Source organism: Tamandua tetradactyla, chromosome 1 (genome assembly GCF_023851605.1).
Source record: "Tamandua tetradactyla isolate mTamTet1 chromosome 1, mTamTet1.pri, whole genome shotgun sequence".
In the NCBI taxonomy this organism is placed as follows: domain Eukaryota; kingdom Metazoa; phylum Chordata; class Mammalia; order Pilosa; family Myrmecophagidae; genus Tamandua; species Tamandua tetradactyla.
The window spans coordinates 40,308,508-40,334,969 of record NC_135327.1 but is presented as its reverse complement, the minus strand read 5'-3'; the positions used below and the strand labels follow the sequence as shown (position 1 = coordinate 40,334,969).

At 38.2% G+C, this 26,462-nt stretch overlaps 1 protein-coding gene and 2 pseudogenes across 9 annotated transcripts in view; 2 read left to right on the top strand and 1 right to left on the bottom strand.

The window, feature by feature from the left end:
• The window catches only part of CFAP61 (cilia and flagella associated protein 61), a 355,256-nt gene that overhangs the window by 14,977 nt on the left and 313,817 nt on the right, over positions 1–26,462 (top strand). For 8 of the 9 annotated variants that reach the window (XR_013157060.1, XM_077114796.1, XM_077114791.1 and 5 more), the window contains exons 3-6: positions 17,131–17,281; positions 20,063–20,139; positions 21,002–21,069; positions 21,310–21,436. Coding sequence is in view for 8 of the 9 variants with exons in the window: in XM_077114796.1 (XP_076970911.1) it covers positions 17,131–17,281; positions 20,063–20,139; positions 21,002–21,069; positions 21,310–21,436 (423 nt within the window). In the remaining variant the exon portion in view is untranslated. The remainder of the gene's footprint in view (positions 1–17,130; positions 17,282–20,062; positions 20,140–21,001; positions 21,070–21,309; positions 21,437–26,462) is intronic. The other variant, XM_077114804.1, reaches the window with a different exon arrangement.
• Positions 456–6,419, top strand: LOC143678297 (serine/threonine-protein phosphatase 2A catalytic subunit beta isoform pseudogene; annotated as a pseudogene).
• LOC143678290 (transcription factor BTF3 pseudogene) lies at positions 8,696–17,104 on the bottom strand (annotated as a pseudogene).

The following is a 26,462-nucleotide window of genomic DNA, read 5'->3' as shown; positions in this document are numbered from 1 at the left end:
GACCCTACACTTCCCCTTTCAACCATATTCACACACACAATTCAGTGCTGTTATACTCAGGATAATGTGCTACCATCACCTCTGTCATTTCCAAACATTTATTAGCAACCTTATTAAGAATTATGTACTAATTAAATACTGCTATATCCTTTTGAAGTGTCCCTTACTTTCTTATTTTGTGGCACAAGGCAAGATGGTCAGCCTAATCTTGTACTTGTGCAGAATTATTTTTATATGTTAAAAAAAAAAAGGAAACATTTGTCCATCAAAAGGGGCACATTCAAAGGTTTTTATGCATTAAAACCAATTATGTAGCTCATATTCATAGGATAGTTAGTAATTTAGAAAACAAGACAAACCAAATAGCATATATTTATTTATTTTAAAACATTTTTAAACTGTGAAATATAACATATATACAAAAAAAGCAATAAATTTCAAAGTGCATTGTAAGATATCAAAGTTTGGTATGGGTAAAGTTCGACCATTTTAGGGTTTTCCTTCCAAATAGCATTTAATACAATCCTATTTTTGGTGGTAATATACACCAAAATTTAAGTATTAGGTTTGTGGCATTTGGGGGAATCTTTCAGCATAAGCCTTTGTGTATGTTTTGAATTCTTTGCCACGTGAATGAGCTTCCTTATATGTTGTACATGAATTATAAATGCACACCTTGTTAGTTAACATGGATTTCTGAATGATCCTTCATGAGGTATGATGTTTGTCACACTTGGCCTGAGCAGAAGGACAGATGATTAGGTTGTCCTTGTGACTGCTAGTTCTTCCTTGGCGTTCACAGGTAGTTCCTTTTTCAGGATTATTAAGAACATGAAATGCAGAGAAGGGGATTATACATTTGGACTAGAGCACAGATTTTTTTTTTTAAAAAGCTTATCCAGGGGCTTGGGCAGGATGTGGGAACAGGGTCCTTCCTCTCTCATTGGGAGCTGGTGGTAGCTTCAGGCACGACCACGGCAGCTAAGGGGATCAGGCCACCATGGATGATAAGGCGTCCACTAAGGAGCTGGACCAGTGGGTTGAGCAGCTGAGCAAACATAAACAGCTTAATAAGAACCAAGTACAGACCTTCTGTGAAAAGGCTAAGGAAATTTTAACAAAAAAATCAAATGTGTGAGAGGTTTGTTGTCCTGTTGGTGGAGATGTTCATGGGCAATTTCATGATCTTATGGAGCTCTTTAGAACTGGTGGGGAAACACCAGACACAAACTGTCTATTCATGGGTGACTATGTTGATGGAGGTTATTATTCTGTAGAGACCGTGGCTCTTCTTATGCCATTGAAAGTGCGTTACCCAGAAAGCACTACAATATTGAGAGGAAACCATGAAAAAGACAGATTACCAAAATGTATGACTTTTTTTTTTTATTAATTAAACAAAAAATTAACTAACACAACATTTAGAAATCATTCCATTCTACATATGTAATCAGTAATTCTTAATATCATCACATAGATATATGATCATCATTTCTTAGTACATTTGCATTGATTTAGAAAAAGAAATAGCAAGACAACACAAAAAGAAATAAAATGATAATACAGAGAAAAAATAAAATAAAAAATACAAAAAAAAAAACTATACCTCAGATGCAGCTTCATTCAGTGTTTTAACATAATTACATTACAATTATGTAGTATTGTGCTGTCCATTTTTGAGTTTTTCTATCCAGTCCTGTTGCACAGTCTGTATCCCTTCCGCTCCAATTACCCATTATCTTACCCTGTTTCTAACTCCTGATGGTCTCTGTTACCAATGACGTATTCCAAGTTTATTCCCTAATGTCGGTTCACATCAGTGGGACCATACAGTATTTGTCCTTTAGTTTTTGGCTAGTCTCACTCAGCATAATGTTCTCTAGGTCCATCCATGTTATTACATGCTTCATAAGTTTATCCTGTCTTAAAGCTGCATAATATTCCATCGTATGTATATGCCACAGTTTGTTTAGCCACTCTTCTGTTGATGGACATTTTGGCTGTTTCCATCTCTTTGCAATAGTAAATAATGCTGCTATAAACATTGATGTGCAAATGTCCGTTTGGGTCTTTGCCCTTAAGTCCTTTGAGTAGATACCTAGCAATGGTATTGCTGGGTTGTATGGCAATTCTATATTCAGCTTTTTGAGGAAACGCCAAACTGCCTTCCACAGTGGTTGCACCATTTGACATTCCCACCAACAGTGGATAAGTGTGCCTCTTTCTCCGCATCCTCTCCAGCACTTGTCATTTTTTGTTTTGTTGATAATGGCCATTCTGGTGAGTGTGAGATGATATCTCATTGTGGTTTTGATTTGCATTTCTCTAATGGCCAGGGACATTGAACATCTCTTCATGTGCCTTTTGGCCATTTGTATTTCCTCTTCTGAGAGGTGTCTGTTCAAGTCTTTTTCCCATTTTGTAATTGGGTTGGCTATCTTTTTGTTGTTGAGTTGAGCAATCTCTTTATAAATTCTGGATACTAGACCTTTATCTGATATGTCGTTTCCAAATATTGTCTCCCATTGTGTAGGCTGTCTTTCTACTTTCTTGATGAAGTTCTTTGATGTACAAAAGTGTTTAATTTTGAGGAGCTCCCATTTATTTCTTTCTTTCTTCAGTGCTCTTGCTTTAGGTGTAAGGTCCATAAAACCGCCTCCAATTGTAAGATTCATAAGATACTCCTTACATTTTCCTCTGTTTTATGGTCTTAGACCTAATGTTTAGATCTTTGATCCATTTTGAGTTAACTTTTGTATAGGGTGTGAGATACGGGTCCTCTTTCATTCTTTTGCATATGGATATCCAGTTCTCTAGGCACCATTTATTGAAGAAACTGTTCTGTCCCAGGTGAGTTGGCTTGACTGCCTTATCAAAGATCAAATGTCCATAGATGAGAGGGTCTATATCTGAGCACCCTATTCGATTCCATTTGTCGATATATCTATCTTTATGCCAATACCATGCTGTTTTGACCACTGTGGCTTCATAATATGCCTTAAAGTCCGGCAGTGTGAGACCTCCAGCTTCGTTTTTTTTCCTCAAGATACTTTTAGCAATTCGGGGCGCCCTGCCCTTCCAGATAAATTTGCTTATTGGTTTTTCTATTTCTGAAAAATAAGTTGTTGGGATTTTGATTGGTATTGCATTGAATCTGTAAATCAATTTAGGTAGAATTGACATCTTAACTATATTTAGTCTTCCAATCCATGAACACGGTATGCCCTTCCATCTATTTAGGTCTTCTGTGATTTCTTTTAACAGTTTTTTGTAGATTTCTTTGTATAGGTCTTTTGTCTCTTTAGTTAAATTTATTCCTAAGTATTTTATTCTTTTAGTTGCAATTGTAAATGGAATTCATCTCTTGATTTTCCCCTCAGCTTGTTCATTGCTAGTGTATAGAAACACTACGGATTTTAGAATGTTGGTCTTGTAACCTGCTACTTTGCTGTACTCATTTATTAGCTCTAGTAGTTTTGTTGTGGATTTTTCCGGGTTTTTGACATATAGTATCATATCATCTGCAAACAGTGATTGTTTTGCTTCTTCCTTTCCAATTTTGATGCCTTGTATTTCTTTTTCTTGTCTAATTGCTCTGGCTAGAACCTCCAACACGATGTTGAATAATAGTGGTGATAATGGACATCCTTGTCTTGTTCCTGATCTTAGGGGGAATGCTTTCAATTTTTCCCCATTAAGGATGATATTAGCTGTGGGTTTTTCATATATTCCCTCTATCATTTTAAGGAAGTTCCCTTGTATTCCTATCCTTTGAAGTGTTTTCAACAGGAAAGGATGTTGAATCTTGTCAAATGCCTTCTCTGCATCAGTTGAGATGATCATGTGATTTTTCTGCTTTGATTTGTTGATATGGTGTATTACATTAATTGATTTTCTTATGAACCATCCTTGCATACCTGGGATGAATCCTACTTGGTCATGATGTATAATTCTTTTAATGTGTTGGTGGATTCGATTTGCTAGAATTTTGTTGAGGATTTTTGCATCTATATTCATTAGAGAGATTGGTCTGTAGTTTTCTTTTTTTGTAATATCTTTGCCTGTTTTTGGTATGAGGGTGATGTTGGCTTCTAGAATGAATTAGGTAGCTTTCCCTCCACTTCAGTTTTTTTGAAGAGTTTGAGCAGAGTTGGTACAAATTCTTTCTGGAATGCTTGGTAGAATTCACATGTGAAGCCGTCTGGTCCTGGACTTTTCTTTTTGGGAAGCTTTTGAATGACTGATTCAATTTCTTTACTTGTGATTGGTTTGTTGAGGTCATCTGTTTCTTCTTGAGTCAAAGTTGGTTGTTCATGCCTTTCTAGGAAGTTGTCCATTTCATCTACATTGTTGTATTTATTGGCATAAAGTTGTTCATAGTATCCTGTTATTACCTCCTTTATTTCTGTGGGGTCAGTGGTTATGTCTCCTCTTCCATTTCTGATCTTATTTATTTGCGTCCTCTCTCTTCTTTTTGTCAGTCTTGCTAAGGGCCCGTCAATCTTGTTGATTTTCTCATAAAACCAACTTCTGGTCTTACTGATTTTCTCTATTGTTTTCATGTTCTCAATTTTATTTATTTCTGCTCTAATCTTTGTTATTTCTTTCCTTTTGCTTGCTTTGGGATTAGTTTGCTGTTCTTTCTGCAGTTCTTCCAAGTGAACAGTTAATTCCCGAATTTTTGCCCTTTCTTCTTTTCTGATATAGGCATTTAGGGCAATAAATTTCCCTCTTAGCACTGCCTTTGCTGCGTCCCATAAGTTTTGATATGTTGTGTTTTCATTTTCATTCACCTCGAGATATTTACTAATTTCTCTTGTAATTTCTTCCTTGACCCACTCGTTGTTTAAGAGTGTGTTGTTGAGCCTCCACGTATTTGTGAATTTTCTGGCACCTTGCCTATTTTGATTTCCAACTTCATTCCTTTATGATCTGAGAAAGTGTTGTGTATGATTTCAATCTTTTTAAATTTGTTGAGACTTGCTTTGTGACCAGCATATGGTCTATCTTTGAGAATGATCCATGAGCATTTGAGAAAAAGGTGTATCCTGCTGTTGTGGGGTGTAATGTCCTATAAATGTCTGTTAAGTCTTGCTCATTTATTGTAATGTTCAAATTCTCTATTTCTGTATTGATCCTCTGTCTAGATGTTCTGTCCATTGATGAGAGTGGCGAGTTGAAGTCTCCAACTATTATGGTGGATGTGTCTGTTTCCCTTTTCTGTAATTGCAGTGTATTCCTCATGCATTTTAGGGCATTCTGATTCGATGCGTAAATATTTATGATTATGTCTTCTTGTTTAATTGTTCCTTTTATTAGTAGATAGTATCCTTCTTTGTCTCTTTTAACTGTTTTACATTTGAAGTCTAATTTTTTGGATATTAGTATAGCTACTCCTGTTCTTTTCTGGTTGTTATTTGCATGAAATATCTTTTCCCAACCTTTCACTTTCAGCCTATGTTTATCTTTGGGTCTAAGATGTGTTTCCTGTAGACAGCATATTGAAGGATCCTGTTTTTTAATCCATTCTGCCAGTCTATGTCTTTTGATTGGGGAATTAAGTCCATTAACATTTATTGTTATTACTGTTTGGGTAATACTTTCCTCTACCATTTTGCCTTTAGTATTATATATATCATATCTGATTTTCTTCTTTCTACACTCTTCTCCATACCTCTCTCTTCTGTCTTTTCATATCTGACTCTAGTGCTCCCTTTATTATTTCTTGCAGAGCTGGTCTCTTGGTCACAAATTCTCTCAGTGACTTTTTGTCTGAAAATGTTTTAATTTCAAAATGTATGGCTTTTATGATGAATGTGTTCGAATTATGGAAATGCCAATGTTTGGAAATATTTCACTGATCTATTTAACTACCTTCCACTTATAGTTTTAGTATGTAGATGGGTAGTCTGCCTCCATTTTGTGCACCACACAACTCCTTCTGGGTACTTCTTTCTATCCATAGCTACAATGGATCATGTAAGATCCCTCTATCATTTATAAGAAGTTCCACATGAGGATCCAATGTGTGATTTGTTATGGTCAATCCAGAGGATCGTGGTAGGTGGGGTATTTCTCTACATGGTGCTGGCTACACATTTGGAAAAGACGTTTCTCAATCGCTTAACCATGCCAGTGGTGTCTCACAGTGGTTTATCGCGCTCACCAATTTGTAATGGAGGGATACAACTGGTGTCATGATCCAAATATAGTTACTATCTTCAGTACACTCAATTACTGTTACCATTGCGGGAACCAGGCTGCTATCATGGGATTAGATGACACTCTAAAATATTTCTTCCTTCAGCTTTGACCTCGGGCCTCACCGTGAAGAGCCTCATATTACCTGGCATACTCTTTCCTGCAAATTGCTTCTCAGAAAACCTGCCTTTGTAGGTGGAAGTTTATCTGTCTTTTAAAAATATGTATTTTTAAAAATGAACAAAAAAAAAGCAACAGTAATCTATGTGTTTCTGTAACAAATTGGGCTCTTCTTTGGCATTAAGCCATATCATGGACCAAAATGTGCCATACTAGTGATGAGCATTTAGCACAACTCAAGACTGAAATTCAGTACCACACTATGTTCTAGATCAGACTGTCTTAACAGTTTGCTGTATTTGTAGTAACCAATTTTTTTCTGAAGTATTCAAACAAAAATGGTAACCAGTTCCTTTCACTCCTCTTGCACTTGTTTGAAAATTTTAGTTTTAGTATTTAACTGGGATGGGTTAATAGAGTTGGAATTTTATTTTTAATGAAAACTCATACAAGCTAACTTCCACTTAATCATTTATCATCTTTATTTTATTGAAATATCTCATTAACTGAAGAAAATGTTCTTCTTGGGGATATGTCACCATAACATTTAAAAAGATTTCCCTTCATTTAAACTAAATTACTGTTTTATGATGATCTGCATATTTCTGTATATTTGTCATGACAGTGCTTGTACCTATTTAGGGTACTGAGTGAATAAACTTTCCATTTTAAACAAACAAACAAAAAAGCTTATGTAAATCTATTTTCTCAAATCCTACATATGTTCACATACTAATTATCTGGAAATTTATCTTTTGAGAGCCATTTGAATTCTTTTTCCAGTGTGGGCTTTGTGGGTCTGGTGGGTCTTGGGGTGGTTTTGGAGTCCCTTGTGTCCACATGTTCGACTGGTTTCTGTATTTTCTGAATCAGCAGATAGAGAAAGTATAGCAGGTAATGTAGGAGGGGTGTGCTGGTTTGAAATGATGTATGTACCCTAGAAAAGCCATAATCCTAATCCCATTTTGTAAAAGCAGCCGTTTCTTCTGATCTCTATTCAGTATTGCGTGTTTGAAACTGTAATTAGATCATCTCCCTGGAGATATGATTTAATCAAGAGTGGTTGTTAAGCTGGATTAGGTGGAGGTGTATCTCCACCAATTTGAGTGGGTCTTGATTAGTTTTTGGATCCCTATAATAGAGGAAACATTTTAGAGAAAAGGAGATTCAGAGAGAGCAGAGCAGAATGACATAGCCACAAGAAGTAGAGTCCACCAGCCAGCAACCTTTGGAGATAAAGAAGAAAAATGCCTCCCAGGTTGCTTCATGAAACAGGAAGCCAGGAGAAGAAGCTAGCAGATGACACCATGTTCACCATGTGCCTTTCCAGATGAGAGAGGAACCCTGACCATGTTCACCATGTGCCTTTCCAGATGTGAGAGTAACTCTGTGTTCACTATGTGCCCTTTCATTTGAGAGAGAAACCCTGAACTTCATTGGCCTTCTTGAACCAAGATATCTTTCCCTGGATGCCTTAGATTGGACATTTCTATAGACTTGTTTTAATTGGGACATTTTCTCGGCCTTAGAACTGTAAACTAGCAACTTATTAAATTCCCTATTTTAAAAGCCATTTCATTTCTAGTATATTGCATTCTGGCAGCTGGCAAACCAGAACAAGGGGCATAGTGAAATAAATTTTTTTGTTACAATGGAATCTTACTTTATAGGCATTTTAAAAAATGCTGGTTTCTCTCTATTTATTCTATTTTTTTAATTATCGACTGCCTACTCAGTTTAAGAGATATGACAATGAATAAAAATGTTCTTGCCTAAAAATCCTGCTAAATTTTAGAAGAGGAAATTAGCAGATTAGGCATAGCAAATTAATAAGGAAAGGGCTAAGAGGATATACCACAGTGAGTGCAGATATCACAAGAGACTGTGAGAGTGGAAGAAAAAGTCAGAATGCAGTTAAGTGTGCACTGGACGTAAAGGGAACATTAAGCTCTGTTTCAGTCACTCTGCTCAACAAAACAGAAGATGTGGACTATATTTCATCAAGATTTCCATCAATTATAGTTTAATAAAATAAGTTATGGCTGTGTTTGTAAATTCCCTAAACCAATTGAATGAAATGAGGTAAGTGCTGTTGTGCCAATTGTGGGATGATATCTTTGAACTTTAACGTATTTTACATGAACTAAATATTATACATGTATAAACATTTTTTTCTACTAGACAAAGAACTTTATTAATCTTTGTTTGCAAAATTTACTCCCAGGCTCCTTCAGCTTAATTAAATGCAAAGAATGAACTTGTGTATAAGCAAAAACTGAAGAGATCTGCAGTGTCCAAGCGGCTTGAGCTTAAAAATATTAGAGATCTAGATTTTATTAGATCCATAAAAAAAACGATTAAAAAAAAACAGTCATAATATAAAATAGCAGCTCCAAGTAGTTTCAAGTTCTATCTTTTTCACAAGTCGACTCAATTCAGTTTGCCTCATTCTTGGAAACCTCATCAAAATTTCCCACCAGATCTGGAACTTCATTCATCATCCTCTCCAGTAGCATGTGGTGCTTTTCCATCCACAGATTGTATAGTCAGACAATCTGCACCACACTGATTTAAATTGCTAGGTAGCATTTCTGTCAGCTGCTTGGTCCTAGCATGACCTGTAATAGTGAAAGTATTCACTCCCAGAGATGCCTGAACTTTGGGGTTGCTAGAGTTCCTTGGTTTGTAAGCATATTAACCTCTTCAAGACCAGAGATATTGTTTACCCCTAATTTCTTTAAGGGGAACTGAAGTTTTTTTTATCATCTGCTGTAACTGTTCTTTGAGCCACCTTCTTTCTGCAAGCAGTTCTCTTCCCACCAATGGGCAATTGTACCTGCAATTTGGCGAGTTTCTCCTGGTTTACGATATTTCTTTCATCTTGTCAGAGTGGAAATGGGGCCGTGCAGGGGAACTAGGGCTCATACTCAGGGGTCTCAGACAGACCAGCTCTAATGATAGTTTTTATAGGGCTCCTTTGGCTGGGATTTGACTTATTATAAAGAGTAGTTAAAACTCTAGCTTTTAAAAACACATCTTCTCTCTTTGCCTTCTGCTCCCTCTTTCCCTTCTTCACTACCAAAGTGATTATTATCTGTCCTGTAGAGGACATAATGGTTAGAGGTAATAAGAAAAGAAAATTATACGTACAAGAGGATAAGCCTACAAAAGTTAATGTTTACAGTCAGCTATTTGGAAATTGCAGTACATTTTTCCCATTGAAACAAAGTTATTAGTGGCTGGGTTCCCAGATCAACCCAGAAAAGCTTATTTAATCTACAATTTCTGAGTGGTATGGTATTGTGCTAACTGTTCTATAAAACTCAGCCACCTTTTATCCCAAGGTTGCCATGGTCAAATGCATTTCAAGTTCAAACTGGGATCCCAGGAACACATTTTCTCCTTTCTTCCCTGAGGGATAGAAGCTCCCTGTCCTCACTTCTGGCAAGCCTCCTCCCTGCCCCCTACCTCCTTTGTAGCTGACATGTGCTGGCTCCTGTACCGTGGGTGTTTCCTTGTCTGATAACTAGAGTGAGAACTCAACTTGAAGCCACCGTCAAGGCTCTGAGAACCTGGGCAGAGGAGCTACAGAGACTGAAAATAGAGCAGCCTCAGAGTTGGAATAAGGGACATGAATGCCAGCCAACCAGAAGTGGGGAAGGGCTATCTCCTGCTAATGAGTCCTCTGTGTAAATATTCGACAAACCTGAGGGACAGTCTTCCTCTTTTTTTTTTTTTTTTTTTAAAGGAAAGACAGAGAGAAGGAAGGAAGGATAGAAGGAAGGAAGAAAGGGAAACATTTTTAAACATTTTCTTGTATTCTGTTTCTCCGCTTTTGTTACATGGGCTGGGGCCGGGAATCGAACCGAGGTCCTCCGGCATAGCAGGCAAGCACCTTGCCCGCTGAGCCACCGCGGCCTGCCCCTCTTCCTCTTTTTATAATGGCCACTGCTTGGGTCTGCTCTTGGTCCAGGTGCACCACTGGTTCAGTTGGCTGTGGCTAAGGGGTGTGAGGGGGACGATGGCTATAGGCATTGAGATAATCAACATCCCTAGCATGTTGTTTTCCAAAGATGACCTACCCCTGGTGGTACTCAAGATGACTTTACCTGATTACATGCTTAAGCAATTTTTTTTTTTTTGGTTTAAAAGTTATATCTTTATTTGTATAGTTACTTCTATTTATGGTAAGATACACTGGTTTTCTATTTATGGCAGAGATGCAATTTCCTATTAAAATATACTTTAAGTAAAAAGTTAATTGGGGCAGGCCACAGTGGCTCAGCAGGCAGAGTTCTCACCTGCCATGCCAGAGACCCAGGTTCAATTCCTGGTGCCTGCCCATGCAAAAAAAAAGTTAATTGATTTAAAGAAAAAAAAAAAAGAAAGTTAAAGTACAGGGAATTCCTGCAAGTGAAAGACTACTGTCAGGTAAATGGCTCTAGTAAAATGATACACTGTCTGGTGGGAGACGTGGTTTCCTCGTAGTATGGATTGTGCACTTCCATCTTAAAAAGCATGCAAACGGGTGGGCCACGGTGGCTCAGCAGGCAGGAATGCTTGCCTGCCGTGCCTGAGGATCTGAGTTCAATTCCTGGTGCCTGCCCATGTAAAAATAAATAAATAAATAAAAGCATGCAAAGAAGATGGCAGCTTAACAACACACGCATTTTAGTTCATCCTCCAGAACAACTACTGAATAACCAGAAACAGTACAGAACAGCTCCCAGAGCCACGATAGTGACCAGACACACAGCATACCCCAGTCTGGACCAGCTGGACTGGCTGTGAGCAACCCCCAGAACTGTGAGTTCCCAAAGCTGCGGCAGCCAGTGCCCCTCCCCCACAGGCTGCTTCCCAGAGGGGAAAGGAAAGGACTTTACCAGCAGCAGGGACTGGGCACAATCAAACTCCAATTGTGGAACTAATTAACAAATTCTGACTACTAAAAATAGGCCCCCAGCTTAGGTGAACCTGATCAAAGCGGAGGTTGCTCATTTTTTGCCCCAGTGCCAAGGGGGCAGTACTGACAGAAAAAGGGGGAAAAAAAAAAAGAAGGAAACAGAGATTTTTGTGGCTGTGTATCTACAAAGGCTTGACTGCCTCTGGATACTGTGGCAGGACTTTTCAGGCTGCAACTGCCCCAGGCATAGGCAGAAGTGAGCTCTTTTGGGGGCTTATCTGGAGACTGTGCTTTCCCCAGGGGAGGGGTGAAACCCCACTCAGGTGGAATCCCTCCATCAAGGAATTCAGACACCGGGCTTGGTAATTTGAAGCCATTAAAACCAGCCTACAACCTCTCCTCTGTCTCCACCACGCCCCCAGCAGGGAGAGTCTGCCAAAGTTAAACCGCATCATCTTATGCTGGTGGGACCTGCAGTCAGACAAGTGCCACATACTGGGAAGGATAAGAAAAACAAAGTCCAGAGACTTCACAGGAAAGTCTTTTAACCTGCTGGGTCTCACCCTCAGGGAAAACCGACGCAGGTGACTCTTTCCTCCTGATAGGAGGCCAGTTTGGTCTGGGAAAATCTAGCTGGGGTCTATAATATCTAAGTAGACCCTCCTAAGTGTATGTGGGGGAAAGGCACCACACAAGCAGGGCAAGAAACAAGAAAACAAGAACTGAAAAATTCTCCTCTGTTAAACAAAGCTTAAGCTAGAGGTCCAGATAAAGCTGAACGGAATGTCAAAGAACAGATAGACAACAAATTCATCCAGCAAGAAAACCCTAGATAAAAGAAGTGAAAGAAATCTCCAGAATAAACTAATTAAGGTAATTAAATGCCTAGATGCCAGCAAAAAATAACAAATCACACTAGGAAAATTGAAGATATGGCCCAGTCAAAGGAACAAACCAACATTTCAAATGACATACAGGAGCTGAAACAATTAATTCAGAATGTACGAACAGACATGGAAAACCTCATCAAAAACCAAATCAGTGAATTGAGGGAGGATATAAAGAAGGCAAGGAAAGAACAAAAAGAAGAAATGGAAAGTCTAAAAAAACAAATCACAGAACTTATGGGAATGAAAGACACAGTAGAAGAGATGAAAAAAACAATGGAAACCTACAATGGTAGATTTCGAGAGACAGAACATAGGATTTCTGAACTGGAGGATGGAACGTCTGAAATCCGACAAGAAACAGAAACTACAGGGAAAAAAATGGAAAAATATGAGCAGGGACTCAGGGAATTGAAAGACAATATGAAGCGCATGAATATACATGTTGTGGGTGTCCCAGAAGGAGAAGAGAAAGGAAAAGGAGGAGAAAAACTAATGGAGGAAATATCAGTGAAAATTTCCCAACTCTTATGAAAGACTTAAAATTACAGATCCAAGAAGTGCAGTGTACCCCAAAGAGAATAGATCCAAATAGAATACTCCAAGACATTTAATAATCAGAATGTCAGAGGTCAAAGAGAAAGAGAGGACCTTGAAAGCAGCAAGGGAAAAACAATCCATCACATACAAGGGAAGCCCAATAAGACTATGCGCAGATCTCTCAGTAGAAACCATGGAGGCGAGAAGACAGTGGGATAATATATTTAAATTATTAAAAGAGAAAAACTGCCAACCAAGAATTCTATATCCAGCAAAACTGTCCTTCAAAAATGAGGGAGAAATTAAAACATTTTCAGACAAAAAATCACTGAAGCAATAAATCAATACCAAACCCCACTATTCGTATGATCAGTGCTAGTAACAGCAGTACTTCTTTTACTTTCACTCCCTGTTCTAGCTGCCAGGATTACCGTAGAATTTGTGACCAAGAGACCAGCTCTGCCAAGAAATACTAAAGGGAACACTGGAGACAGATACGAAGACAGAAGAGAGAGGTGTGGAGAAGAGTGTAGAAAGGAAGACTATGAGTAAAGGTAAAAAGAAGGAAAATTAGATATGGCATATAAAATCCGGAAGGCAAAATAGTAGAAGAAAGTATTACCCATGCAGTAATAACACTGAATGTTAATGGATTAAACTCGACAATCAAGAGACATAGTCTGGCAGAATGGATTAAAAAACAGGACCCATCTATATTCTGTCTCTACTCAAAGGACACGAGGCCAAGGACACAAATGGACATTTACACACCAATGTTTATAGCAGCATTATTAATAATTACCAAGAGATGGAAACAGCCAAAATGTCCCTCAACAGACAGTTGGCTAAACAAACTGTGACATTTACATTAGATGGAATATTATGCAGCTCTAAGACAGAATAAAGTTATGAAGTATGTAACAACATGAATGGACCTTAAGGACATTATGCTGAGTGTGATTAGCCAGAAACAAAAGGACAAATACTGTATGGTCTCACTGATATGAACTGACATTAGTGAATAAACTTGGAATATTTCCTTGGTAACAGAGACCATCAGGAGATAGAAATAGGGTAAGACATTGGGTAATTGGAACTGAAGGGATACAGATTGTGCAACAGGACTGAATATAAAAACTCAGAAATGGACAGCACAATATTACATAACTGTAATACAATTATGTTAAAACACTGAATGAAGCTGCATATGAGAATGATAGAGGGAGGAGGGCTGGGGCATAAATAAAATCACAAAGAAAGATAGATGATAAAGATTGAGATGGTGTAATCTAGGAATGCCTAGAGTGTATAGTGATAGTGACTAAATGTACATTTTCAAAAATGTTTTTGCATGAGGAAGAACAAAAGAATGTCATTACTGCAGTGTGCTGAAAATAGATGGTACTTAATATTTTAAAATTTCAACTAATGTGTGAGACTAAAGCAAAAAATGTTTATTTGGTACAAATCTATACTTTGACTAGTGCATCTCCTAATATAACTTATGTAGATAGTTGATTGAACACCTTAAGTGCATGGAACTTTGTATAGGACATGAGATTTTGTTGGTTTGTCCAGATGATGCCCTGATGAATCCCAGAGTGATTTGATCAATGAGTGGAAAAGTATTTGCAAAGTCCCCTTCCGGGAATGGTGAGAACGGGGGAAAACTCAACTTCCCCAAGTTGAATTCTTGATATTCTCACAAGCAGTGTGGACAACCAAAGCTATAGGCTGAGCCCCCAATCTTGGGTTTGTTCATATAAAACTTAACCTCACAGGGGGTAGGTCAAGCCTACTTAAAATTAAGCCTAAGAGTCACCCCCAAGAGAGCCTCTTTTGTTGCTCAGATATGGCCTCTCTCTCCAGCCAACATGACAAGCAATCTCACCACCCTCCCCCTGTCTACGTGGGACATGACTACCAGGGGTGTGGATCTTCCTGGCAGCGTGGGACAGAAATCCCAGAATGAACTGAGATTCAGCATCAAGGGATTGAGAAAAACTCTAGAATGAGCTGAGACCCAGCATCAAGGAATTGAGAAAACCTTCTCAACCAAAAGGGGGAAGAGTGAAATGAGACAAACTGTCAATGGCTGAGAGATTCCAAACAGAGTCGAGAGGTTATCCTGGAGGTTATTCTTATGCATTAAGTAGATATCACCTTGTTATCCAAGATGTAATGGAGAGGCTGGAGGGAACTGCCTGAAAATGTAGAGCTGTGTTCCAGTAGCCATATTTCTTGAAGATGATTGTATAATGATATAGCTTTCACAATGTGACTGTGTGATTGTGAAAACCTTGTGTCTGATGCTCCTTTTATCTACCTTGTCAACAGATGAGAGGAACATATGGAATAAAAATAAATAATAGGGGGAACAAATGTTAAAATAGATTTAGTTTGAAATGCTAGTGATCAACGAAAGGGATCAGTAAGGGGTTGGCTTGTAAATTTTTTTTTTCTGTTTGTTATATTTTTCTATTGTCTTTTTATTTCTTTTTCTGAATTGATGCTAATGTTCTGGGAAATGATCATGATGATGAATATGCAACTATATGATGATATTGTGAATTGCTGAGTGCATGTGTTGAGAATGTTTGTTTCTTGTAATTTTCTTAATTAAAAAAATAAAATAATAGGGGGGATAAAGGAAAAAAAATACAAATGCATCACTCTTAGTTAAGGAGAAGTTTTCCACTTGGATTAGAAAGCCAATAATTAGAAAGACTCAATTATCTGTTGACAACAGATACACACATTAAATATAAAGACACAGGTGGTTTGAGAGCAAAATAATGGAAAAATAGACACAATATGAAAAATAACCATTAGAAAGCTGTATTTATATCAGATGAAATAGATATCAAGACCAGGAATATTTTGAAAAATAAAGGAACTCTTTCATAAAGGTCAAATAATCAGAAAGATATAAATGTGTATGTATCTAATAAAATTTGTAAATTCCTGAGAGAAAAATAGATGGAACCCAAGATGAGTAAAGAACAGATCCACAATTGTAGCTCCCTGAGTTAGTGATAGAACAAGACAAAAAAAAAAAAAAACTCACCAAGGATGGAGAAGATTGAGCTACTCTACTCTATAAACTTGTTTGACCTGTTTCAATACCACCCTCTCAAAATAGCAGAGTATATCTTCTTTTCAGGTATCCATGAAATGTACCATATGCAGGGCTACAAAACAAGCTTCAATAAATTTCAAAAGATTTAAATTGTAAAAAATAAAAAATTAATAAAAAATTAAAAAGCATGCAAAGGACATTCCAATGCAAAGATAACCTTCAGAAAAGTCGAAAGAGGGACAGACAACAAAATGCTTTAAGTGGTTGGTTATCTTTGGGAGGTGGCATCGAGGTTGGTTACCTGTAGGAGTAATAGTAAAGGCAATTTTTCAAATTTTCTTGTCTCTATTCCAACTTTTTATAAATTTGTCAGTTGTTTATATTTTTTAATTTTTTCTGCAATGGAAACATATTACTTTGGCCATAAAAATATAAATGGAAAGCATATATAGCTTTCTCCCTGTTCTCTCCCTTGTATCTTTCTCTCCACCTTTAATTATTTGCTGTCTTTTCTCCCATTCCTCTTAATAAGGAAAATGGGTAACTCTTGCCTACTTTGTTTGAGGAAAGAACACTTAAATATTTTTTTTTCTCCAACTTAAGATACTAGTACATTTCATTCAGTATTTCAATTGGTGTGCAAATTGTTGTCGTGTAGTAAAACACAAGCTGTTTCTAAGTTGTAACTTTTACTGTCACTTTAGACCGCATGGTAGGATAAAAGACCATTGCTTTCAGACAACCACTAAAATAAGAGTTGGAAGGTCTGTTTCTCCTTCCTTGTCTTTTAGGAATGCGTTGGGTTGTCTTAGCTTAAGAAGACCCTTCAGGGTCTCATTTCTATGGCTGGATCAGGTGATATCTCAGATGTTCAGATTTTATAGGACTCGATTAGCCCAAGGACAGAGGTGCAAGGTTTGGAGAAATTAGTTAAGAATGCAGACAGAGGTGGAGAGAAATTCTTAGCTGCTGTGCGTAAGTGTCTGGGGCTTTCCTAAAATTAGAAAAGTTCTACATCTTAGGAAGTCCCCATCCCAGTCAAACCGGGACAGATGTTCGCCTAAACTGTACTTGATTAGACAAACAGTGGTACTGACAATGTGAAGAGGATAGGAAAAACTTTGCAGTCAATTTTCTTAGCCAATCTCCAAGGGAAGGATATTTAGTAATATATAAAACATCTTTCTAGTGAAATATATAGTTTTAAATAAAAATTTTGTTGATAACAACTGAGAGCTGGAAAAACCTACTCCCAAAGTTGCTGCCAATTGGCTCCCATATCTTACAAAGGTTCATGCAGTGGTTGCTAAGCCCTACTAGCTTAAGGAGTAGAAAAAGTCATGTCCTTGCCTCACTTTTGGTAAACTTATTCATGTGTACAATTTTAATCACTTGCACAGAGAAAAGGCAAACCTGGCTGTTACCCTCTGCAATGACAAGGAGGAGATCATGGCCCAGGCTACCTTTGTGGATTATCCCAACTGGAACGTTGCCAAGCAAGATGACTGGGTATCATTGTTCCGGGAGCTTGATAGTGAAATCCCATGCACAGTAAGAAACCACACTCAATTTTTATTTAAAGAGCCTTAATTTTGGAGGGAAGTCTTGTGTGTCCATCTTATCTCTTTTCAGTGTTTGGACTGCCCAGTTCAAAACTTAAAACAACAGCTATATGACATGATGACAGATCAAAATAAAGTTAACCAGTGGGGTTGGGGTAGACTGAAGAAGGAGGCTAGTGGTAATAGGAAAGGGTGCATTTGCCAAACCAGGCAGCTGATTGCAAGGCCCAGTTTATGCTCTTGATCTGCTGATGAGAATGGCAAACAAGGAATTATTAGAAGAATCAGAATGCATGCTTCCCAGTTTTCACATTGTTCTATGTGCTTCAGTCCTCTAAATCTGGTATCCTAGGAGGGCACCTGTCAGCTACAATTTGCACTCATTCTAATCTCAGCAGAGCCTCGGATTTATGTCGTCCTTAATAATTCTCAGAGTGCCCTCTTGGACTCTGGTGTATTTGATCTCTCCTAGCTTGGGGTATGTGACACCTTGTCAGCTAACACGGAGCAAGGCCATAGGTTCCCAAGGAGCACAGGTTTGGTGACTGGTGCCAAGTGAGTGTCTCCTGCACACATCCTACCATAGCCAAGCCAGCATTTGGCCCTAGTTTCTGTGGAGAGCCAGAGGCTGTGAATGTTGGCGGTACTCTGGCCTGTCAGCGAAAATTCAATACATGTCTATCAGAAAAGGAGGAGTGCCAGTTGAGTGCATGAGTGGGTTCACCCCCACCACAAACATACACGCATACTGCAATGAGGACAGGGGGAGGGTACCATCCAGTTGAATAAATGCTGAGTATTTTGCTGGACTATTTGAAAACCCTCTCACAAAAATGATCAAGTTGTAGATTTTTGTCCAGTTGAGATGCAAATAAATTCTGTTGGGTGGAAGAGGTAACCTTAGAGATTATAGTTTATGTCCCTGGACATTAACCAGTTTGTATCTAACCTAGCAATTTTATCCTAATATTCCTTTATTAAATTGCCTGTAAGCATAGAGCTTCTCAAGTATAACATATTGTCTTTATCATCTCATTGGTTGCCTCTAAATCAATCAGTTGAATACATTTTTGAAGTGTGCTCATTGTTACATTTTCAGGAGGGTCATGTTTTTACTTTTATTAAAATTATAAATTAATACCATTATTCATAAACTCTTTTTTCCTTTTGTTCCTTTTCTTATTCTCTTGTTTCTTTTGAACTACTTCCCATGACAATGTAGAGCTGAGCAGCTGATATGTTAACCACTAGCCACAGTTAGCTATCGAGCACTTGAAATTGTAGCTAGTCAGAATTGAGGTGTGCTGTAAGTAAAAAATATATACCACATTTAAAAATCTTAGTAGAAAAAAATCTTCTTAATAATTTTATATTGAGTGCATTCTAATTGATAATTTGGATCTATTGAGTTAAATAAAATATATTAAATTTTAATTTCACCTTTTTATCTTTACTTTTAAAAAATGCCTACTAGGAAATTTAAAGTAGCCTATGTGGCTTGCATTTGCAGCTCATGCTGTTCTTCTCTTGGTAGAGCACTCAGGTTTAATGCATTGCCTTTTTATATGCATTTGAAGTAATAATTTTGATCTTAAAGCTGAAGAATAAATAAAGCTTGGATTTTAGTATTTCTGCTGGAAGAGAAAATTTGGGAGACAAATCCACCATGTGATAAAGAATGTACCCCTAAGCCCACTCCTGCTGAGAATGTAAAACAGATGTTGAGTAAGGTTTTTGCATGGGATTAACTGGCAAGTGCTTAAAATGGTGCCATTGTTGTCATGTTGTTGTCATCTGGATTTAGGGGCTTGTAGTGTGTCATTTGCCTTTGGGGACTTTTCAAGCTGGTGAATCAAGCTCGTGATTCTTCTCTTGCCATTTTGTGCACCACACAGCTCCTTCTGGGTGCTTCTAAAGCACAACCCATTTTCAGGAATGGAGACTGATGTGCACAGTTGCCTAGAAAATGATCCCAAGAAAAAGGAGCCCAGACAGTGCTGCTTTTGTCCACCAAGATGCCAGCATCACTCCCAGTCAGTCAACCACTTCATGCTTGCATGATTTCTAGATTCTGAAGATTTGCCCATAAACACAGGGGTACTGAGTCGAATGGACTAGTATGTGAAGTGTATAGTACAACTGTATATTATTTGGGCCCCTTAAAAAGTTTTCAGAAGTTATGGGAGAAAGCTCCCTAAAAGCCCAAAAGATTTAACCCAAAGGTCATATCTTGCTACTTCGAGTTTTTGCCTCCCAGGTTTTCTGGATCCCAAGAGTCATATTTGATTCTGACTCTGGGAATGTAGAACAAAGCAAGCCCATTGGATTCATAATGTGGCATCTGCCATCATCCTTCAATTTCATGAGAGCATCTTTGCATCATGTCACTTGAATAGGGGGCAGCTGCTGACTCGGGGGCCCCGGGAAAAGGACGATTGTCTTTCACTTGCCCTAAACACCCCTGAGGACAAGACTACTGAGTTAATAATCTGTTTCACTCCCCTGCAGGCCCTTCCCTGCCTGCGCCTGTTGGTGAAGGCAGGAGGATGGGTCGGGTGCTCCAGATTCTTTTACGGTGCCTTTTTCCCCGAATCATTCTGAGAATGGAAGGTGGCCATGGAGTCAGGGAGAGAGCTCAGATCCCACTTCTGCATCTCATTACTTGGACACAGTCAGCCAGAAATGTGGGGTGGCTCCACAGCTGTGCTTGTGTAAGCTCTCTTCCTCGAGCCCTGACACAGCTATAATCATGTCCTCTTTTCTCCTGTAGCCCCTAAACACGCTGTTCATGCACCTCTTTGTGGCCGTTGATGAGTATTCCATTGGCTGTTGCAAAGAGATTATTCGGTGAGTGAACGGGGCCTGGCAGATGGCAAAGTATGTGGGGCTGTTGGTGACACCTAAATAAAACATGCTAATGCCCAAAAGACATGAAAGAGACAGCGTGGATATTTTTTAAATGTTTTTGTAAATTACATGAAGTTCTTCGGGGTGTTTAATTTGCTTGTAATTTATGACTGTATTAAAGCATTTTCTTTGAACAGCAGTGGTGTTTCCCAATGAAAATAATCTATTTCTTTGAACCTGCAGTGCAGTCTGCACATTTTTAACTGGATGTCTTTGAGGCAAGCAGGTTGCTTGAGCAGTCGCTCAAAGAAACGGACTTTAGGGGTGAGTAGGGAAACAGTAAGGCTTCGCAAGTTTGGGTGTTTCTAAAATTAGTTTTCCTCAATGTTTTGTCTTTAAAAACATGACAGACTGCAGAAGCATCCTAATTAATATGACATGTCGAAATATGACTGGCAGGGTCAGGGCATGCTGGCACTGAGGCTCCAACAGCCTGCAGAAGTGGGGCATCTGCTCTCAGGCCACTTTGTAATGTCATACTCGACCATGCAGATGTCAGGCCAAAGGTTAATATCAGCAGAAATCTGGTATTCTGAGAGAATGCGGCACCCTTTATCTCACTACCACCAGGGTACTCAGAGAAAAGGGGGCCGTTGGGAACCCAAGGAAAAGCAGAGAAGGAAAGGCAATTGCCTTGAAGATACTCTTGCCTTTGCATCACTGCAAAGGAGCCCATAGGGATTTATGAATGAACCCCTCATTTTTCGGGTTTTTTTAAAGATACTATTTGTGTCAATAAGGTGCCAGCTAGTGAAATTGCTTCACTAGTAACCCCCATCCTACTCTCTCTTTCCCTCACCAGGACCGTGTTTAAGGCTGTGCCAGAACTGCACTTCATCTTTCTCATAGTGCCGGTCTACATGAGCTTAGGTAAGACCTGCTCAGCCCCCTCACGTCTCCTGGCAGTAATTAACTTAGCAAATTCAGGCTTAAGAGTGTGCTTTTTGGAATGGGAAATAAGTATGGGCTCCAGTCCTAAATATATATAAGGTGCATATTTTATTATAACAGTTAAACCAAAACTTAAAAATGGAAACTGCATTTTGTTCTGAAGCCCTAAAGTGATTCCTTGCTAGAATGAGGCCATAAGTCTTTCTCTCGGTGACGCAGGCTCAACTCTCATAACCGTCTTTACCCAAGTGGGGAGCATCCCCTGCCTGACGTTCGAGGAGGACTTTGCAGTATACGTATGTCACCGGCATGATCATTACCCTCAGCTGCACATCCGCAGAGCCAGGTAAGCCTGTGGGATACTCAAGGCTCATTAGAGAAGTGTGGTGGTGAAGAAAAAGGAGAGAGAGGCTTACCTGTGGATGTTGGACATTATGTTAGCAACAAATCCATGGTCCCTCTTTTACTATCTGTGTAGAGCATTTAACTTGCATTCTGAGATACAGACCACATGTGTCAAAAAAAAAGGTCACTAAGGAGTAGAATAAGCTCAGATGCAAATTATTCACCTAATTTACCACAAGAGAGAAGAAACACCTCATAGAAAACTTTCTCTTTACTCTCTTTTTATTAATAGCTAAATACTCACATTATAATCCTCTCTTTGTAAAACCCTTTTGATCATGATACAAATACTAAGGTGAGCCAAAAGCAATCTGAAGAAAAGGAATTTTGCAAGTGAAATAGCATTTTTCTCTCATACCTTTCAAATCCTCATTCCTGATTTGTGAAGTTTCTCTTGTGGATGCCAGCACAGGCAAGTAGGCCTTCCTGCCCTTCAAGAGATAATATTCTTTAAAAGAGTTTTCTTGTAAAAGCATTCAAAGGAAGGCATTTTTTTATTGTATTTGTGAGAAATTTTCATAACTTAATTGCTTAGAGCTTATAAGTTGTCTAATAGTAGCTGTATTTTTATCTTCCTTTCATTAAAAATCTCTCGTTTTCCCCTAGCATTTACTGATTGCTTCATTTAATAAAATGTTTTTATACTCTCAAATCAGAAAAATTAAAAAGTAGAAATTACCCATTCTTCCATCCTCCTGTGTGAGTGCAAAGTACAAATACATGTATGAGTATATATATATAGATAGATAGATACATACATACATACACACATACTATATACATAAGCATCTTCAAATGTTTTGCTAATTGTGCTTTTCTTACTTAACATAGCAGTTCGTCATCTTTTCAGGTCGATTTTATTCTTTATAATGGCTTCATGGCATTTCGTCGTGTGCTGCTAATAGAATTCATTTAATCATTCCTTAAGTTGTTTTCACTTTTTCTATAACAAATAATACTGTGCTAAACAGAGAGAGTAATACATACATCTTCCAGTACCCATGCAATTTTTTTCTGTAGTATAAATTCCTAGAAATGGAATTTCTGGTCAAGAGTATATAAATATTAAAATTTTAAAATTGATGCTATCAAATTACTCATCCAAGATATCGTATTGACTTATAGTCCAGCTAATAGAGTCCTGTTTTCTTATATCTTCCCAATGCTGGATGTTTCCGGTTATTAAAATTGTTGCCAGCCTATTAGGTCAAAAATGATATTTTGTGGTTTTGTATTGCATTTATCTAAATATTTGTGGATTTGAGTGCCATTAATTTCAGATTCCATTTTAAATGAATAAAATACTTGCATTTAAAATAATGTCCAATTTAGAAACTCTCTGCATGATACAGAGAAGCAAAGTGGGTCCTGATGGATGATTAAAGTGTGTCAGCAAAGCAGGAATTCTTGATGGCAGAATTTGGGGGATGGAGGGCATGGATTATAGGTGAGGAGACACTTTTTCAAAAGTGTTTTCTGAAAGTCTACTCAACTTAGGTTCTTGGGAATTGTCATTTTCTTGAGGAATGTTAAGGCTTAAATGATTTGAACAGAGATATTGAGGAAGACATTTTAGTAATAGGGAACTTGTGTATAAATTGAATACTGAAAGTTACATGTCCATTGGCAGCCAAGGTGACATCTTTGTGAATTTACTTGCTGACCCCCACTGCTCATTCAGGATGGAAGTTACAAGAGAGGGAGTGAAGGATGTGCTCACCCAGTGCCTGGCTCCTACTGAGCACTTGGTAGTGAGTGGTTAGGATTTGTGATTTTTCCTTTGCCTTCCCCTTCCCTCCCCTCCATTCCTCTTTCTCTCCCTTCATCTTTTGATTATTACTTATTTCCTTTTACTTTTGACAACTTTAGTGCAACAGACTTCAGGTATAGTTTGTTTTATTGCATTTTGCTTTATTGCACTTTTCAGATACTGCTTTTTTTTCCTTTTAAACAAATTTAAGCTTTGTGGCAATCCTGCATCAAGCATATCTATCGGTGCCATTTTTCCAACAGCATCTTCTCACTTCATATCTCTGTGTCACATTTTAATTAAGGTGTGTAACATTGTTTTTTAGATATAATGATATTGCACACTTAATAGACTACATTATAGTGTAAACATAACTTTTCTATGCACTGGGAAACTGAAAATATGTGTGACTACCTGTATTGTGATGGTCTTGAACTAAACCTACAATATCTCTGAGCTATGTCTGTATAATCTTCAAGTGGAAGAGGCCTTCAAAGCCGTAAATAAATCTTCAGGATACCTTAGACTGAGACCTCACCCTTTCAGCCTCCAGTGGTTCAATGTTCTGCTTGCCCAACCCTCAGAAAGCCTGAAAGATGCATACCACAAGAGAAACACATTTAGAGATAGTCCTGATGGCAAAGAAATGATAGTGGGCGCTTTGTAAGAGAGGACGGTCTTTTATACAAAGCCAAATATATACTAGTGAACTCATGAGGTAATTGTGACAGTTCCTGGCCTTTGCTTTTAGAAGATGAGGAAGTATAACATGTTTTAGAAAATCCTCTATCCAAAATGTTCAAATGAGAGTTGAGATATTGCAGGTATAAGATTTCAGGTGTTTGGGAAATACACCTAAGTAGGCTCTCTTTTCTTAACAATGCTGGGAAAATGATGACAGTTCAGAATGTTCCAATGGGCGTGGGTGAGCATCCTTTCAGGCTACCTCCTGCCTATATGTCTATTGCCTACCCGACCCCTCCACATTTTTTTTTCAACATCTGCTTCATCAGTAGTTCCTTGCACTGATAATTAATAGTAAAGAACACAATTCTTAAGACACTAAACCAGTGAAGGGTTTGAGGAAGTAATTATCCATCAACCATTGACCTAGCAACATATACAGAACCAGTGAATTAATGTTGTAATCCCCTGCCCCCCCTTCCTTTGATTCACCCATGTGGGAAATTATACTGTAATCTGTCCCTCTACTTAGACCCTAATTAATGAAGTTACTGTTCTGTATTGTACACAATGTCTGAAATAAAGCAAAGTTGTTCCTGGGCACCCCATTAAAATCTACATGGGGGCTTCATTAATCATCATCAGTGGTGAATTTGAAATGTTCTCTGATTTAGAAAGTACTAAAATGGTTTTTCACGGGAGGGAAGGATCTTATCTTTTCTGAGTCCTCCTAGGAGTGGGGAAGAACTCAGCCAAAGAAAGGATTATGTGCTGTTACACTGCTGTAGTGGAACTGAAAGTTTCTTTTACTGGAGTATGCTTTTGATAATAATGGTTAACCAAATTGTATCAATACTATTGGTTTTTAAAATAGATGAAAGAAGATTTAGGACTTTAAAACATAAAACTGGCAGTTGTAAAATAACTTTTTGCCTTTAAAGCAATTTCATTCTTTTTTAGTAGAAATCTCCTTAAGCTTCACTTCTAAACAATTTCATGAAAATGAACATTCTGATGTTAAAATTATGAATATACTAAAGCATTAAAAAAAAGGGTAGAATAATTCCAGAATTTCGTCATTGATCTCTTTGAGTCCTGAGCCAGTGACCTAACCAATAATAGAATTTGATTTATACTCCAACTGGAAGAATGGTGTGCCAAGAAAGACTTTCTAATCAGATCATGGTAGTCTAAATGGCATAGGTCTCTATTTGGCTTTGAATAGGCTTTGAAGTCTTTCAAAACACATAGGAAATTTTGGCTTTTAGAACCCCCATAATGTTTAAAATCATGACATTTTCTAATGAGTAGGAGTGAGATGTCTCTAAACCCGTTTTAAAGTCCTAAAATGGAATATGGGGTTTAGAAATGACAGATTCGACTTTCTTAAAGACCACTAGAGGTCGCACGAGATCTTGGAAAGAAACAGGTGCTTTGTTTTAGGGAAGTTCTGCACTCTGCTCTCTTAGTCCGAATAAAAAGACAACTGCTTAGTTGGCTCCAACTGCAGGTTCCCTTGTTCTCCTTGTTGAGATTTGTGGTAAAAACCTGATTAAACCAGAACTCTTTAGTTCTGCGTTCTAAGATTCTCTACAAATTGCTTTTCTTCTTACATTGATTTCTTAAAACACACACACACAAAGTTGAAGAAAAAATAATACTTAAGGCATTGAAGTAACATCAGAATCACTTTTTCAATGGTACATTGAAAAATTTAGCTAATGAAATACATATCCTCCCTGGAAATGGAAAATCCAATGAGGCAGGAAAGAGGAAGCTGTGCCATTTTTCTCAGTGTGGGAGTGCTGCAGTAATTGAAGTCCTTAAAGGTGAACTTTCCAACTGTGAATGCCCAACGGTTTCTTTGCTGACAAGGCAGTAGTGCAAACCACCCTGACTCAAGAGACTGCAGGTATTCTCCAGGATTGTGATTGTACACAAGATCGGTCAGGATGCTAGATGATGATGGCTGTCATCCAGAGACCATGCCAACTGCTGCAAAGAGTTCTCTGGTGTCTGGGGCTTCAGGGTGCTCCTAAAGCACCTGGCTGAATGACTTAAGGGGGATGATGCGTGAGTTTATCCTCTCTTCACCATACCTTCCAGGGTGTCAGTGAGGGACATCAAGCCTCTGCCGTTCTTAGCTTTGCCTTCTTCTGGCAGCAGGGATTCAGTACCAGGACCTCTTTAAGCTCATTCAGGAGTTTATGTGAGCTATCAGTTTAGAGGACACCTACATCCAAAATGAGGCATCCTAGAGAGGTTTTTGAGTTTTTTAAGCTCTGGATTCTACTCCATTTTCATTGGACATGGTTTTCTGAGTCTAATGAGCTTTTTGATGCCTGAGAGATCAGATAGTCTTTTTGGATATACCTTTTGTTTCCTCCAAAGTAAAATAACTCTGCAACTGTTTACATTTCCAAATACCCAATTACCTCCTCCCAGCCACATTCTGAATGAGTGATATAAAGGAATGTTGCTTTACACTCAGAGAGTTGTGTTATTTTCATTGTGCCTTACTGTGGTGCTCTAT